The 15,510-nt window shown below is 36.7% G+C and overlaps 2 protein-coding genes across 7 annotated transcripts in view; one reads left to right on the top strand and one right to left on the bottom strand.

Annotated features, from left to right (window-relative positions):
• The window catches only part of TTC3 (tetratricopeptide repeat domain 3), a 170,764-nt gene extending 167,662 nt beyond the window's left edge, over positions 1–3,102 (bottom strand). For 3 of the 4 annotated variants that reach the window (XM_031959268.1, XM_031959271.1, XM_031959269.1), the window contains exon 1: positions 2,939–3,101. The gene's annotated coding sequence lies outside the window, so the exon portion shown is untranslated. Of the gene's footprint in view, positions 1–2,938 lie in introns of all 4 variants that reach the window. The other variant, XM_031959270.1, reaches the window with a different exon arrangement.
• Positions 3,103–3,120: 18 nt separating this feature from the next.
• PIGP (phosphatidylinositol glycan anchor biosynthesis class P) lies at positions 3,121–13,076 on the top strand. 3 transcript variants are annotated; one of them, XM_031959272.1, is made up of 5 exons: positions 3,121–3,205; positions 3,586–3,689; positions 8,730–8,802; positions 9,049–9,167; positions 11,599–13,076. In XM_031959272.1, the coding sequence occupies exons 2-5, from the start codon at positions 3,608–3,610 to the stop codon at positions 11,727–11,729; spliced, it is 405 nt and encodes a 134-aa protein (XP_031815132.1). In that variant the 5' UTR covers positions 3,121–3,205; positions 3,586–3,607; the 3' UTR covers positions 11,730–13,076. The 3 variants fall into 3 exon arrangements, with proteins under 3 accessions (XP_031815132.1, XP_012399784.1, XP_031815133.1); XM_012544330.3 differs by lacking the exon at positions 3,121–3,205 and adding an exon at positions 3,223–3,309; XM_031959273.1 differs by lacking the exon at positions 3,121–3,205 and adding an exon at positions 3,223–3,344.
• Positions 13,077–15,510: the final 2,434 nt, after the last annotated feature.

Here is a 15,510-nt window from a genome sequence, read left to right as displayed (position 1 = left end):
CAAAGATCATCAACAACTGAAAGAATCATGAGAAATTATAAACAAGTTTGGTCCATAAAAGAAATTAAAACTCCCCCTACTCCTTTATAGAGGTCCATAAATGTGAAATATTACATTTAGGCTTAGCTTTTTTTGTGCTAATCAGTTTTACTGAACTTTTTTTTCTTCTTTTTTCTTAATTCTGTTCTAACAACAGCTCTCTGGGAGAGGGAATGGGAAGAATACAGGAAGAAATCAAGATGATGAAAAAAACAAGGAATAGCTCAAATAAAGATTAACAAATTCAAAAAGGGATTTATAAACTGCCTAATTCAAGAGTGAGAGAGAATATGGAACCTGGCCCTGGTACAAAAATTCCAAATCAAGATCTGAAGCTGAACATTAATAAACAGAATACACTAAACATTATGAAGAATTATGATCTCTGAAGAAATGGCAAAGAGGTAACGCTTCTAGACTAGAAGAAAATCAGCAAAGAAAGGCCTAACCTACTTAAAAAAAAAAAAAAAAAAAAAGAATCAATCTTGGGAGCAGAAAGTCCAGAGGGTTTCAGGCCAAAACAACAATTTATATTCACCCGGAGGCAATCCAGACCAAAACAAAGACCTAGCTGGCTGGGACTGAGATCTTTTGTTGGCCAATCAAAGTGAGCCACAGTGACTTGTATTAAGGCATATTTTGGGGTTCAAGAGCTAGATTTCTTTATTAGAAACCATGCCTTAAATCTAAATCACAAATATGCATTATACAAAATAAACAGAAATAATTAACAATAGGAATACACTAGAGTCAAAAGGAAATGGGAAAAGCTACAAAGCTAAAAAAAGTAATCTAAACCTCTTTTTAACCTTATTCTATTTTTATTTTTATTCTCTGTCTAACCTTATTTTTATTACTCCCCTCTATAAATTCTACAGTTAGAAATCAACAAATATTTATTAAGTATTTACTATGTGCCAAAAACTATGTTAAATACTGGAGATAAAAGAAAGGAAAAAAATAAGCTTTGACCTTAAGAGATGAACTTTCTAATGAAGGAAATAACAATGTAAATAAATAGGCACATAACAAAACATAAATTGGGTAGATGAAGTTAACTGAAAGGGGGATGTTTCAGATTGGGAGTTGGGAGAGGAAAGCCAGCTATCCTGGCCTACTGGTTCACCACCAATATATGTATGCCCTTTCTCTGTGGCTTTGTACAGGTTATCTTCCACATTAGAAATTTGCTCATCCTCTTGAATTCCTTGTTTTCTGTTTAGTGGAAGTGCCTCCTTAATTCAGGAGGTCTACTAAAAACTAATACTTTTCTCATCTCCTCCTAAGGTTTATCTCATTTATTAAGTGTTCTTTAAATGTGTTAAAAAAAAAAAAAAAAAAAAGTTTTCTTTCCCAAGTAGAATATAAGCTCTTTGAAAGCGGGGATTATCTCATTGTGTCTGTATCTCCTGCATCTAGCACAGGCACCTTCAAATAATAATTACTGATTAAGTGAGGCTTCTTCCACTTATGTCATAAACCAGCACTCCATCAAAGCACGGATTGGACCTAAGATTCAGAAAGGCTCTGTCAGTAAAGAGCCTCCTCTATTAGATGTTACAAAGCTGAAAAAGCAAGGGGGGGGGGGGGGGGGGGGGGGTCTATTTTCCTCTGAAATGTCAATCTATTAAAGTTCTGAATGGCTCACCATTTGGTTGCCAGGGAAGGTAATTTTTTTTTTTTTGCTACTGCTTCTCTTAGTCATCTACTAGTTAGTTAAGACAAGATTATCCCTAATGATAAAAATCACATATCCTTTAAATATTGGGTTATGAAGTTTGCAGAAGCTTTCTGTCATCTACTAGCTTACTATGGAAAAGAATATACACCTGAACTTTTCTTTCCTTCACTTCAAAAGTACAGTACTTATCGATCACCTATTATGCATGGGTCACTGGAGGTTTTTTTTTTGTTTTTAGATTTGTTAGCTAATGTTAACTAGATAATGTTAACTAAAGCAAACTAGGGTTTGCTTCTTTTACTGATAAATGGTAATTGGTCTGTCACTTAAAATCTTAAGAGAACTTGAGAAATTAAAGAATTTGTTCATTTCCCATGCAACTAATGTAAAAAAGAAACAAGATTTGAACTCTTTACTTTGGGCTGTTTGGGGATAATGCTAAGGATTCTAAGCCATATATATATATATATATATATATATATATATATATATATGATATAAAGAAAAAATAAATAAATAAATAAAAATAAATTAGAAAAAAAAATAACAGTTCCCATCCTCAAAGAGGCTACACTTCTGACTTCACAGTTCTTATGAACACAGTTATGAAGACTGATGTGCTTTTAAAAGCACAAGTTTTTGATCACAAGTGAGAAGGCCCATTTTCAGCACATCCCTCTGATTCCCCGAGTCCCACCCACATATTATTAGACACAAGTCTCCCAACTGCACCTCCTTCTCGATACCCACCTGGGGGAAGAGGAATATGCTCAAAAGAAGCCGAGGTGGCTGGAAGGAGAGAGGAGGAGCAAGGAGCTGAGGATGGAAATGGATGCCCTGCCTTGAGCAAGGTTTAATTTCCTGTCAAACATGATCCCTCCAGCGGACAGACTAGCCCGGACATAACGGCCTCTCCGCGATAACAAGTGGCAGAGGAACGCTTGCATTTGCACACACAAATGGGGGTGCACGGGTGATGGGCAAGATCACGGAAAACGCAGGTGCACACAAAGACTCGTTCGGGGAAGGGAAAGCCCGAGGGGCTCCATACGCGCAGGCAGGAGGGGCGCCTACACAAACACGACGGGTGTGTGTGCAAACACCCAAGCGGGACAACACTCGTCGCGGAAGGCCACAGGCAGGCAGAGGCGGGGCTCGTTTGTCGCGCCCGCGTACAGAAACATGCAGACCTTCACAGACGCGCACACACACACTCACCGAATCCGCCACGACGAGCTTTAATCGGCGCCCAGCTTCAGAAGCAGCTCTCGGTCCGGAGGCAGCCGTCAGCACCACGTCACTGAGCCCGGAGCAGCGAAGGCAGAGCGGCCAAGAGAGGAAGACGCCGAGGAGTCACGTGGGAAGTGCGCAGGCGCGCTTGGCTCCTCCCAGGCCCGCTCTGATTTCTCCCCCCTCGCTCCCCGCCCCCCCTGCCGCAATCTGCCCCGCCCGAGAGTCCCGGCGCGTCGCGTAGGAAAGCTCTAGGTAGGGAGCCCCCCCCCCCGCCCCCTCCCGGCCGGCCTCCCGCGGTGGCAGCTGCGCACACGAGTTCGGCCTAGCGGTCCTGAAGCTGGCACGCAGGAAAACTGGTGCGTCACGATGTCAGTGACTGTGCCCCTGATAGGTTGTCACCTCTGCTTCCTCCTCAGCAGCATCCCCCCAGGCTGGGACAAAGCTCCCTCCTCCCCCGGGCCCTGCGAGGGAAAGGGAGCCCCGGGGGGAGGCGCCGGCTCGCGAAGCCGCCGTGTGTGCTCCGAGCGAAGGGACACAGGGGTGGGGTCCGAGGGAAAGACAGTCCCGAAAGAGCGGAGCCCTACAGGAGGTCAGTCGTATGTGACCAGCTGTCTTCTCTTTCCTTCCAACAGGTTCCCTAAAGCTAGAGAGACTATGGTTGAAAATTCACCATCACCATTGCCAGAAAGAGCGATTTATGGCTTCGTTCTTTTCTTAAGTTCTCAGTGTGGGTTCAGTAAGTATGACTGAATACGGAAATGCGACGTGAATTTATGGAGCTAAACTCTTGCTTTTTCTTTATAATACCGTGAGCCGCTGAGACCTCTAAGTTAAAAGACATCAGAATGAGATACAACCAGGGGCCGCTAGGTGGCGCAGTGGATATAGTACCGGCCTTGAAAGGCGGAAGACCCGAGTTCAGATCCGACCTCAGACACTTAGTACTTCCTAGGTGTGTGACCCTCCGCAAGTCACTTAACCCCAATTGCCTCAGCACAAAAAAAAAAAAAAAAAAAAAAAAAAAAGTGGGTCACCTACTTTCAGATTGCTGATCTGCATTAGTAAATTATAGATAATTTCTAAATGCGATGAAATCATATCTGGACCCGATGATTACAAAAGATCAATTGCAGACCTTTTCAGAAAAATGTAACTTTTGCAAAGCAAACCCTCGCTCTTTCTAGAAATTTGCTTTTGAAATTTGGGGTCATGAAAATCTCTGGTCTATAAGTGAAAGTTTGCAGTTTGAACAGTTCCACAGTATTGTGACTGCTGCTCACGGTGGGCTCTGTGACTTAACCTGTGGAGTTCCCTAAACGTCCCATTCTAAAGAAATACAGTTCTTTTGAACTTTTAAGATGATTATGATTTTGGTTGACTATCTCACTGGAATATAATTAAAAGTTAAATGCTTTAGGTCTTTCAGAAGTTTTAGTTATAAGATATAATTGATGTAGGGAATCGCTAATAATTTGGTGAGCTATTCATGCAAATTTAATGATCTGGAGTAGAGAAATTGGAAGGACATTTTCTATTAAGAATGAACTTCCTTGAAGGGATTTTATATGTAATTAAAAAAAAAAAAAACTTCTCTGGGAAGCATCCCCTGGTAGCCCTCATCAAGTTCACATAGTGTAATAAAAAAAAAAAAATAAAAAAAAAAAAACTTCTCTGGGGAAGGGATCTTATAAATGGAAAACTGGGAGCTCTAGATGATTAAAATTCAGGGAGATGAATTTTTTTTATTATAGCTTTTTATTTACAAGATACATGCATGGGTAATTTTTTCCAGCACTGATCCTTGCAAAACCTTCTGTTCCAACTTTTCTCCACCTCCCCACCCCTTCCCCTAGATGGCAGGTAGACCAATACATGTTAAATATATTAAAGTATATGTTAAACACAATATATGTTTATATATCCATGTAGTTATTTCGCTGCACAAGGAAACTCAGACTTAGAAATAAGGTAAAAGTCATCTGAGAAGGAAATCAAAAATGCAAGGGGACAAAAACAGAAGGAGTGGAAATATGTTGTGGTTCACAGTCAAGGAGATAAAATTTTTTAGAAAACCAAAGATATTCTTTTATCCGAAAACAAAGTGAGATAATAAACCAGTGCAGATTTCTGTTTTTCTTCTTTCAGAGTGTAGCAAGGAGAATAGAAGAAATATCTCTTCTTTTCCATCCTCAACCCACTAGAGCAGTTTATAGCAATTTGCAGCTGAAGTAAATGGTATAGGTAGATATTTGTACATACAGCCCAGAAGGTAGTTCATGAACTCCAACCACTAGAATTTTTTTTTTTTCAGTCCTTTGTATTTTATTTTAGGCATTTAAAAACATTCATTCAGAAGTGGTCCAGAGATAAATGACTTTCCCAAGATCACATAGGTAATGAACACCAGGATATGAACTTAGTACTCTTGACTGTAGTCAGTTAGTAAACATCTGGTATTACATTTGGCTCCTGCAATACCTCATTTAGGAAGTTGAATGACACCTTTCATTCAGAGAGGAACACTTTAACACCTGGTCACACCCTTCACATCCCAATGATTCTGAACTCCTATAGGTCATCATCTAAACTCCATTCCTTCCACCTTATCTCCTGATTCCTTATTGCCATCCTCCTCCATCCTTCCACTCAAAGTTTCAACCAGATGCCATCCAGCTCTTCCATTGTATTCTCTGGAATACTTAGTCCATAGGCAACAAATTTCTCTTCATCCTAAATCTTTTTCTCTCTCACTTCTTCTGTCTGTTCAAATCTTTCTACCCCCTGATGACCCAGCCTCCCTAACCATCCTTTCCAGTGCCAGCTACCTCTTCATGAGGTGGGTAATCGCCACCTCCATATTCTCTCCATTCCTTTTGTCATGCAGTAACCTCTTCTTCTTTGAGGTTCATTTTAATCAAAATCCTGGTAACGGTTGTCTGCATATCTCTCCTCACTTTAGGTCACTGTCCTTCCTTCCTGGCTCACAGTTTTTCTCTCTTCCCCAATTCCTGCCCTCATCCTAGGGGACTTCAACATATAAATTGACTCTCCCTCTACCACCCTAACCATTCAATTACTCAAACTTTTTACTTCTTATGAGCTATTCCTTTACCTCACTTCAGCCACATACAAAGATGGTCATTCTTTTGATCTTGCTATCATCCACAAGTATACTGCTTTATGTTTTAAAATTCTTTAAATTTGTAATGTGATCTCTTGGCTTTTCATTTCTCCCTCTGCTTTCCTTTACAAAACTCTAGTCTTTTTCCAGACTGTGATTTCTAGTCTCTTAGACTATCTCCCCTGCACTAGCCACTTTCTCCTCTTCTTATCTTGACCCTTTGGTAAACCAATCCAGCACTGTCCTCCTCTCTTGAGTCCTTACCTCACGATTATCATGTCACTTACTACTCCCAGCTTTTCTAAACCTTTTCATATCTTCTCAAACCATCCAAGGTTCCCTCTTCCTCCACCCTCTCAGGTGAGAATCTTGCCTCATATCTTCAGAAAAATTGAAGCCATTTGTCCCAAGTTCCCTATTCTCTCCTCTCTATTTCATCACTCATTATGCATTCTGGTACTGTCTTTTCCTTTGCCCAGCTCACATGATGAAATGACCTTACTGTTTATCTAAGCTAACTGCTCTATTTGCTCAAGTAATCCCCTGCTTCTTTTCTCTTCAGACAGATTATCACTTTTAATCTCTCTCTCAACACTGTCTATACTACCTATAGTGCTCCCATGTTTCCCCCAGTCTGAAAAAAATCCTTGCTTGCTTCTTTCATCCTCTTCTGCTCTTTGTAGCCTGCTGGTGAGTTAGCCTGCCACAGGTCTCTCCTTAATCCAGACCATCATCCATTCAGCCATCGAAGTGATTTTCCTAAAGCATTCAACTTGTCACCCCCACCACTCTGTGACTCTGAATCACCTCAAGGATCAAATACAAGATTCTGTCTTTCAGATCCTTTTGTAACCTCCAGCCTCCCCTTCTTCCAGTGTTCCTACACCTAATCCCAGCCACATACTTGTTCATCCAGTAACAGGGGCCTTCTTGCTGGCCCGCAAACAAAACACTCCATCTCTTTTCTCCAGGCATTTTCTCCAGTTTCCCTCATGCTGATCCCTGTCTATCTTCACCTGCTGGCTGCCCTAGATGCATTTAAGTCCCAACTAATAAAACCCCTCTTAAGTCTAGAGTAGAGTACTTCTCTTAATTATTTCCTGTTTATTCTGTATATAACTTGTTTGTATATATTTGTTGATTTATTGTCTCCTTTTAAATTGTGAACTCCTTGATGGCAGGGCTTTTTCCCCCCCTCTCTTTGTACCCAGTTTTTAGCATAATGTCTAGTGCCTAATAAATATTTGTTTATTGATTGCACCAAAGTTTCTCCACATTCCTAATGGAAACTCAAGCTGGCAGCTAGATGTGGAAATTGCCTTGTGCTGGCACAGATAGCAGCCTTCCCTCAGAAGACAGGCAGAGCAGAATTTAGAAGACATGCAGAGCAGACATGGGGCCAGAGGAAGGTTGGGAGTCTTCTCACCCGAGGCTAAATAAGACTATAATACCAGGAAGTTGAAGTCTCCTGGTGAATCGAGATGTCCTTTTGGGGCAGATGGAAGTCATGCTGGCGAACTTCTTGCTGCCTCCCCTCAGGGGCAATGTTCAGCTGCAGGTTCACCTGTGGCTGAAAAGCTAGATACTCATATCCCATTTGTGTAAGGTGGAAGAAAATGCATGAGGAAAGACTAAGAGTTGCGATTATTGTTTTAGAGGACTATGGGGACCTCTTTTGTTGCCCCCATTTCCTTTTTCTAAAGATAATCCTGTAGTTCTCAATTTCTCTATTCCTAAAGTTACATTCTTTTGTATGGTACACCTGGCACATATTTGATGATCTCTTCCATTCTTTTAACAGAAGAAATACTGTATCTTGTCTTTCTTCTAATGGTGAGGTTCATTTATCAGTCCAGCTTATATCCCTTCCATTATCTCATTACTTTTCCAGGCAGAAGGAATTTGTCCCTGGTTCTCTTTACCTATAGTTTTGAAGTATCTGAACTAGCATCTGTAGGGTCTTGACTCATTTAGTCCCATGTTACCATGAATAGGTAAATGTCCTCAACACGTTTGAGTTGAGTCTTTGTCATATGATACTTTGCTTGACTCAGTCAGTTACATACTCAGATGAATTCACATAATCTTCACCTAATAAGCACACCACAGATCAATATTAGTTTCAACATTAGGACAAGCTTTATAAATCCTTTTAGGTCTGGCTAGCCCTTGACCTTGTCCTTTGGCTGCTTGGAGCATTCTAATCAAGTCAGGTCCTCAGAGGTTACCTAACCCCACTAGAAATTTGTTACACTTGAATTGGACCCTTACTGTCACTAGCCACTCACCTGCGTACTTGTATTTCTTGTACACAGCTGCCAAATTGATGTTACAGAGATAGTCTGATTATCCAACTCTTGTTCTTAGTGGGTTATACCAAGATGAATAATATTTTGTCCTTGAAGCTAACTAGTGGAGGAAAATACATATGCATAAATAACTTTAGTTCAAGACCTTTTGATAAAAGTACCAAGAAGACAAAGGTCCATCCCTTGAAAAGTCTTCTTTCTTTCCTATCAGAAGATGGAAAGATTATTTTTAGCTGTCATGATAAAAGCAGATTTCCTGGTTAAGATCTCGAGTAAGACATTAAAGACATTAAGATAGAATATGTTCTTATTTATGATATTCTTAATATTTTTTCCTTTTGTACAGTACTCTATCTTGTGTGGGCATTTATTCCTGAGACTTGGTTAAACTCCATAGGACTAACATATTGGCCTCAAAAGTAAGTTGAAAATATACCCTTAGTAAAAAGTAAAGTTCATTTTACTGTCATTGTAAGGAGTTATGTATTTTGGTTAAAAATCTAAATGCTGATTGTTTCTTTTTAATGCCTCTTTAATAATATTAAATACTAGCAAAGCATGAAAATTTTACCAGATGCCAGCGGTCAACAGAGGTGGCTTTTGGTACTTTAAGAATTATAATTTTAAAAAATATGTATTATTTACTTTAATATTCTGTTCTACAGGTATTGGGCAGTTGCTTTGCCAGTCTACCTCCTTATTACTTTAGTAATTACTTACATATTATTATTTGGAATTAATATGGTGAATACTTCTCCACTGGATTCTATTCATACAGTCACAGGTAAATTTAAATTTACATAATGATTAGATCAGATCATCATAAAGTTTATTTATTTATTTATTTTATTTAATAGCCTTTTATTTACAGGATATATGCATGGGTAACTTTACATCATTAAACAATTGCCAAACCTCTTGTTCCACTTTTTCACCTCTTACCCCCCCACCCCCTCCTCCAGATGGCAGGATGACCAGTAGATGTTAAGTACATTAAAATATAAATTAGATACACAATAAGTATACACATCATAAAGTTTAGCAAAAAACTGAAAAATATTAATATAATAAGGCACTTAGGCAGTGTGGTACCTAAGAGTTCTGGACCTGGAGTCAGGAAGAACTGAGTTTATTTCCCTCCCCACATGCTTAGCTATGTGACTCCTGAATGAGTCTTTTAACCTCTTTCAGCTTCAATTTCTTCATTTGTAAAATGGAAATAATAATAACAGTAACTACCTCACAATATGGTTATGAGAATCAAGTGAGATAAAGTATATACAGTACTTTGCAGATCTTAAATCACAGTATAAATAGTGATTTTGGTATAAGCTATTATATTATTGAAGATGATTGATTTCATATTTTATGACAGTAATACTGTCATATTCTTATAATTTTGCTCTAATAACAATAATCATACCTATCTTATGTTTTAATAGTGTTATATAGTTTTATAGTGTTATATCATTTTTTCACTTGCTCTTGAATGAAGAAAATGAAGAAACTCCATGAACAAATATGACACATTTTATCATCCCACTATTCTAGATGAAGAAACTGAGGCTAAAAGTTGTTAACACAGGGTCTTAGATTTGATAGAGACCTTAGTGTGCATGTAGTCTAAACCATATCTGATCCCCACTTCAAAATATCCAAGTGGTCATCCAATCAATAATTTTAATAGAGATTTCATGCTTCTGGAGGCAGCCCAATCTACTTTAATTATTTGTGAGTTTTTCTTAAGATCAAGCCTAAATTCAGTCTTTGGCAACTTTAAGTATTTGTTCCCATCCCTGCCTTCTGGGAACTAATCTCTTCACCATAGTTCTTCAATTACATTACAGTGGTGAATCTCAAACCCCAGGCTATTAAGTCTAATTCCAGTATTCTTTCTGCTTTTACTACACCAAATCTAAAAACAGTTTCATCCACATTTAGGAAATTGTTTGGAAAAAATTAGGTTTCCTGCTTTTGTTTGGAGAGTGTTGATTATCATACGAATATATTTTGTTTGTTGTTGTTTAGTCATTTCCAATCATGTCTGATTCTTTGTCACCCCATTTGGGATTTTCTTGGCAAAGACACTGGAATGGTTTGCCTTCTCCAACATTTATTTTACAAATGAGGAAACTAAGGCAAACAGGGTAAAGTGACTTATTTAGGGTCACATAGCTAGTAGGCTGTGCATTTAGATTTGAACTCATGAAAATGAGTCTTCCTGATGCCAGGTCAAGTACTCCATCCATTGCACCATCTAGCTGCTCTATGAGAATATGTACTTTTTAAAATAACAAGAGTTTTTTAAAAAGAAGAATTTGAATTTTAGTGGTAAAATGTCTTCCATGATAACCTCCCAAGGCATGTTCCTTATCTCCCATAACTTTAATGACTACAAGACAAAATTATTTATAAATATTTGCATAAATAATAACAAACTCAAAATTTGGGGGCTATTAACTTCAGTAAGCATAGCACTTAGATGCACTTCTGCTCTTGTGAGAAGTGTGCTTTTTCATGAGGGAAAACTGACTTAAAAAATCATTCCTATACTGGCAAAATGTCAGTTCTTCTTGCAAACTAGATATGGGAGAATTAATGTATTAATATAATGCCTTTTAAATTTTTATCTTTATGTTTTAGGGTTTTTTAAAGTAAATTTTAAGACTTTATTGCTGAATATGTAAAATACTGTATTATCATCTTAATGATTTGCAATAAGATAAATTGTGTTCCTTTTGCCTATTGAACTATGTTGTTGATCTTGATTAATATCAGAAACTATGATTTAGATCGCTGATTCTCCACCTTTTTAAAGTACAAGAACTTTTAATTTCAAAAAACATTTTCAGATCACTTATGATGGAAATTGTAATACTAATATATATTAATTAGAAAAATATATATTGACAAAAAGACTACTATGATTTGATAACACTTCTAAATTAATTTGCATTTTATTATAATACATTTGAAAAATAGAAATGGCTATAGCTATGTGACATTTACCCAGTCTATATAAATTATATTTGCTTATGTATTTGTTCTAGTGAGTCACATTACATTGGTGTACTAATTGGTTACTAATTGGTGCAAAATAAAGACCAAAATGACAGTGTTTGGGGCCTGCATTCACCTCACAGATACTGATTGATTGAACAAGAGCATTAGATTTAAGCAATGTTTTCTATTTAATTTTTTTTTTTTTTTTGCAGATAATTATACCAAAAATCAGTCACAGAAGAAATCTCAAGAAAAAGCTGTTCCAGCCTTAAAAGACATACCTATTAGTGAAGTAAATCAAATGTTCTTTATTGCTGCGAGAGGACTTTACACTAAAAGCTGAATTATACAAAGAACATCTCAATCCCAAATATTCATTTAAGAACTTTTTGAATAGGACGATTTTGACTACTGACTTTGTTTCCCTCAAACATCTTATATTAATTGAGAAGGAAAAAAGATCCAAGTTGAATGAAAAGAAAACTGACCTTGGAGCTGGGAAAACCTTGTCTCAGATCTCACTTCTGAGACAATAGTTGAATGACCCTGGGCAAATCACCTCTCATTGCTCAATGTAACTCTCTAAAACTTCACAGAAAAGAAGCAGAGTTCCCTCTTCTGGGGATTTCTTATATCAGTTTCATAATGGGTGAAGTCCCTCTCCCAATCAGATTTTTCTGGAATGAGATTCCAAATATTAGTTGATGAATGGAAGAAATAAAATGCTACATATCATATTTACTAGAAAAGTTCTAATTAAACATTTAAATTATAGTTAACGAATAAGAATTAACCTTTTCCTTACTTGGCTTTTAATGGGTTAAGTATTCAAACTACTTGCCACAGAAAAGATTGCATCTGATTCAGTTCAACAAAAAAATTACTAAGTATCTAATATGTGCAAGACTGCTAAGTTCTGGAGATATGAGGACAAATACAAAAACTGTCTTCAAGGATCTTACTTTTTTTTGAGGACATATGACATATATACATATAAATATAATTAATATCTGAAAAGGAAGAGGGTGCTAACCAAAAGGGGGAGGGAGATTAGAAATATTTCTCAGAGGAGATGACCTACCTAGAATACAGTAGGAAGGTAAGAATTTCAAGATAAAGTAATATATCCTTAGCATGGAGACAACTTTTACAAAGGCATGGATTCTGAGTATGGCAAACAAGTGTTAAGACTGACTGAATCAAAACAAAAAAACAAACAATATGAAATCAGTATGAAAAGTAGAGGGCTTTGAATGGCTGGCTAAGGTTTGTATTATTATTCTAGCAGTCATAGGAAGTCACTGAAGGTCTCTGAGCAAGAAAGTAAGACTTGTGCCTTCGGAAAATAAATGTGGCATGTTGGTGAAGGGTATATTGGAGGAGAAAGAGACTGGAAGCAAAGTACATTTAGGAAGCTGTTAAATTGGTATAAGTGAGAGATGATGAAGGCCTGAATGAAATTGGTGGTGAGTTGAGGGAAAGAGAAAGATGCAAGAGATATAGGGAATTTAAGATGATACCGAAATTGAGAATTTAGGAAAGTGAACTATTCATATCTCTCTCCATCTCTGACATACACACACAACAAAATGGGAAATAAGTAGAAAGGTGGGATTAGGGACAAAAAATAATCCATTTGTTATTTGCCCTTGTTCTCAACTTTATTCATTAAACTATTCTCTCCAAATAATTTCCTTCTGTTTGGAAATGCCTATGTATTCCATATTTTCCTTTCCAAAATAGCATGTCAACTCACTTCTCCTTAATAGACCGTTAAGAAGTTGGAGCTCAAAAAGCTTTGTTCCTCACTTTCCCATTTCCCTTTTAATATAAATATAATGTAAAATATAAAATGTGGGGGCAGTAGGTGGCGCAATGGATAGAGTACCAGCCCTGAAGTCAGGAGGACCTGAGTTCAAATTTGGCTTCAGACACAACACAACACTAATTAGCTGTGTGATTCTGGGCAAGTACCTTAACCCCAATTGCCTCGGTGAAAAGAAAAAAAAAATTATATATATATATATATAAATCTAAAAGAAATCTTACCTTGCTTTGGGTGACAAAGGTCAAGCTATAGAAAGAGTATAAATTCTATATGCTTATTTATTTATGACTGCTTAGATATATGTATTTGTTATATAAAACCATCATTTTTATAAAATAGATTGGAATAGATGAATTTGAATCCTAAAAAAGTAAGAAATTTGCTTTGGCATGGAGCAAGTAGTGAAAGATTAAAAAGCTTTCATGGAAGAAAAATAACTTGAAGAACCTAGATATGAAGGGAAGCTAGGTGATGCAGTAGAACGAGTATCACTCCTTTGAGTCAGGAGAACCTGGGTTCAAGTTTGGCTTCAGGCACTTGACAATTAGCTGTATGATCCTGGACAAGTCACTTAACCCCAATTGCTTCCCCCCACAAACCCCAAAACCTAGATATATAATTAGTAATCTGATATTTTCCTTGTTATCTTCAACATCAATTGTCAGTAATTAGTAGCTAATATTGTTTAGCCTATTAAGATGAATCAGCTGTGATAGAGATATTTATTGAAAAGATACAGTAAAAAGTACAAACATTTCCTCCTGGAACTTATCATCTCTTACCTTGCCATATGACTAATCAGAAAATTCTCTGAATACTTGACTACTTTGAAGTTCGTTAATGGCTGATGAAATCATTTACTCTAGTTCTCTGTGGCATGGAGGTGACCCTGAATTCTCAAAGGCTATGCCAGTGGAGTAAGTTTCTATAAGGAAACGTTGTAAAGTCTCTCAATGAGGGGGAAAGAGGAGAGGGTATAAGCTAGTTTGAAGCTGACTAAGCAATAAAAATAATTATCGCAATAGAAGCAAAAAAGCTTTTGATAAAATACAATACTCGTTAAAAAACAGTTGAAGGCATAGGTATTTTAAATAGATTTCTCCTTAAAGTTATAAGAAATATTACTTCTCTGTAGTAGCTATAATAAATTAGAAGCTTTCTCTATAAAATCAGATATGAAACAAGAATACCCATTATTGCCAATGTTATTTAATATTATACTAAAAATGTTAACAATAGTAATAAGAGAAGAAAAAGAAATTGAAGGAATCAGAATGGGAAATGGGAAACTCTTTGCAGATCTGACAGTATACTTGGAAAATCCTAGAGATTGAACTAAATTAGTTGAAACAATTATTTACTTAGCAGAATAGCATAAAATAAAATATACCTATAAAATTAGCATTTTAGAGATCACCAATAAAACCCTGCAAGAAGAGATGGTATATTTCATTTAAAATAACTGTAGACAATGTAAAATACCTGGGAGTATATCTGTCAAGACATAGCCAGGAACTATGTGAATGTAATTATAAAACACTTTTTATGCAAATAAAGTCATTAAAATAATTGGAGAAATATTAATTCTTCATGCATGAGCTTAGCCAATATTATTAAAATGACAATTCCACCTAAACTTAGTGCTATCTCAACCAAAAATTATTGATCTAGAAAAAATTAAATTCACTTGAAAGAACAAAAAAGGTCAAGAATATCAAAGGAATTAATGGGGGAAAATACAAAAGAAAAGGGTATAGTAGTACCTGATCTTAAACTATAGTAGAAGGTGGTACTTTTCAAAACTATTTGGTACTGGCTAAGAAATAGAATGATGTATCAGTGGAACAGAAAAGGTATACAATACATAATGCAAATTAATATAGTAACTTCGCACTAGATAAATGTAAAGATTTAAGCTTTGGGGATAAAAACTCACTATCTGGTAAAAAAAAAAAATTTTGTTGGGAAAACTGGAAAGCAACCTTGGAGGAAGTAGGTATAGACTAATATTTTATACCATTTACCAAGATAAGATGTATACATGACCTAGACATAAAGGGAAGCATAAGAACATAGAATATACTTACTACCTTTAAGATTTATGAATGGATCCAAGGCATTCCCAATAAACTTTGGATGGAAAATGCCATCTGCATCCAGAAAAAAAACAACTGTGAAGATTGAATGTAAATCAGCACATGCTATGTTCACTTTTTTTTTTTTTCCTCTCCCATGGTTTTTCCCTTTTGTCCTGATTTTTCTCTCCCAACATGATTCATAAAGAAATGTACTTTTA

Source organism: Sarcophilus harrisii, chromosome 3 (assembly GCF_902635505.1).
Source record: "Sarcophilus harrisii chromosome 3, mSarHar1.11, whole genome shotgun sequence".
NCBI lineage: Eukaryota > Metazoa > Chordata > Mammalia > Dasyuromorphia > Dasyuridae > Sarcophilus > Sarcophilus harrisii.
Note: the sequence above shows the minus strand (reverse complement) of the source record. Positions and strands in the feature narration are given on the sequence as shown.

What these genes read in the sequence shown, in the direction of transcription:
- PIGP (XM_031959272.1), top strand. Translation starts at nt 3,608, where the DNA reads ATGGTTGAAAATTCACCATCACCATTGCCAGAAAGAGCGATTTATGGC. An exon ending in CTAACATATTGGCCTCAAAA is followed by an intron (nt 8,803 to 9,048) that starts GTAAGTTGAAAA and finishes TCTGTTCTACAG; the next exon opens with GTATTGGGCAGTTGCTTTGC. An exon ending in TTCTATTCATACAGTCACAG is followed by an intron (nt 9,168 to 11,598) that starts GTAAATTTAAAT and finishes TTTTTTTTGCAG; the next exon opens with ATAATTATACCAAAAATCAG.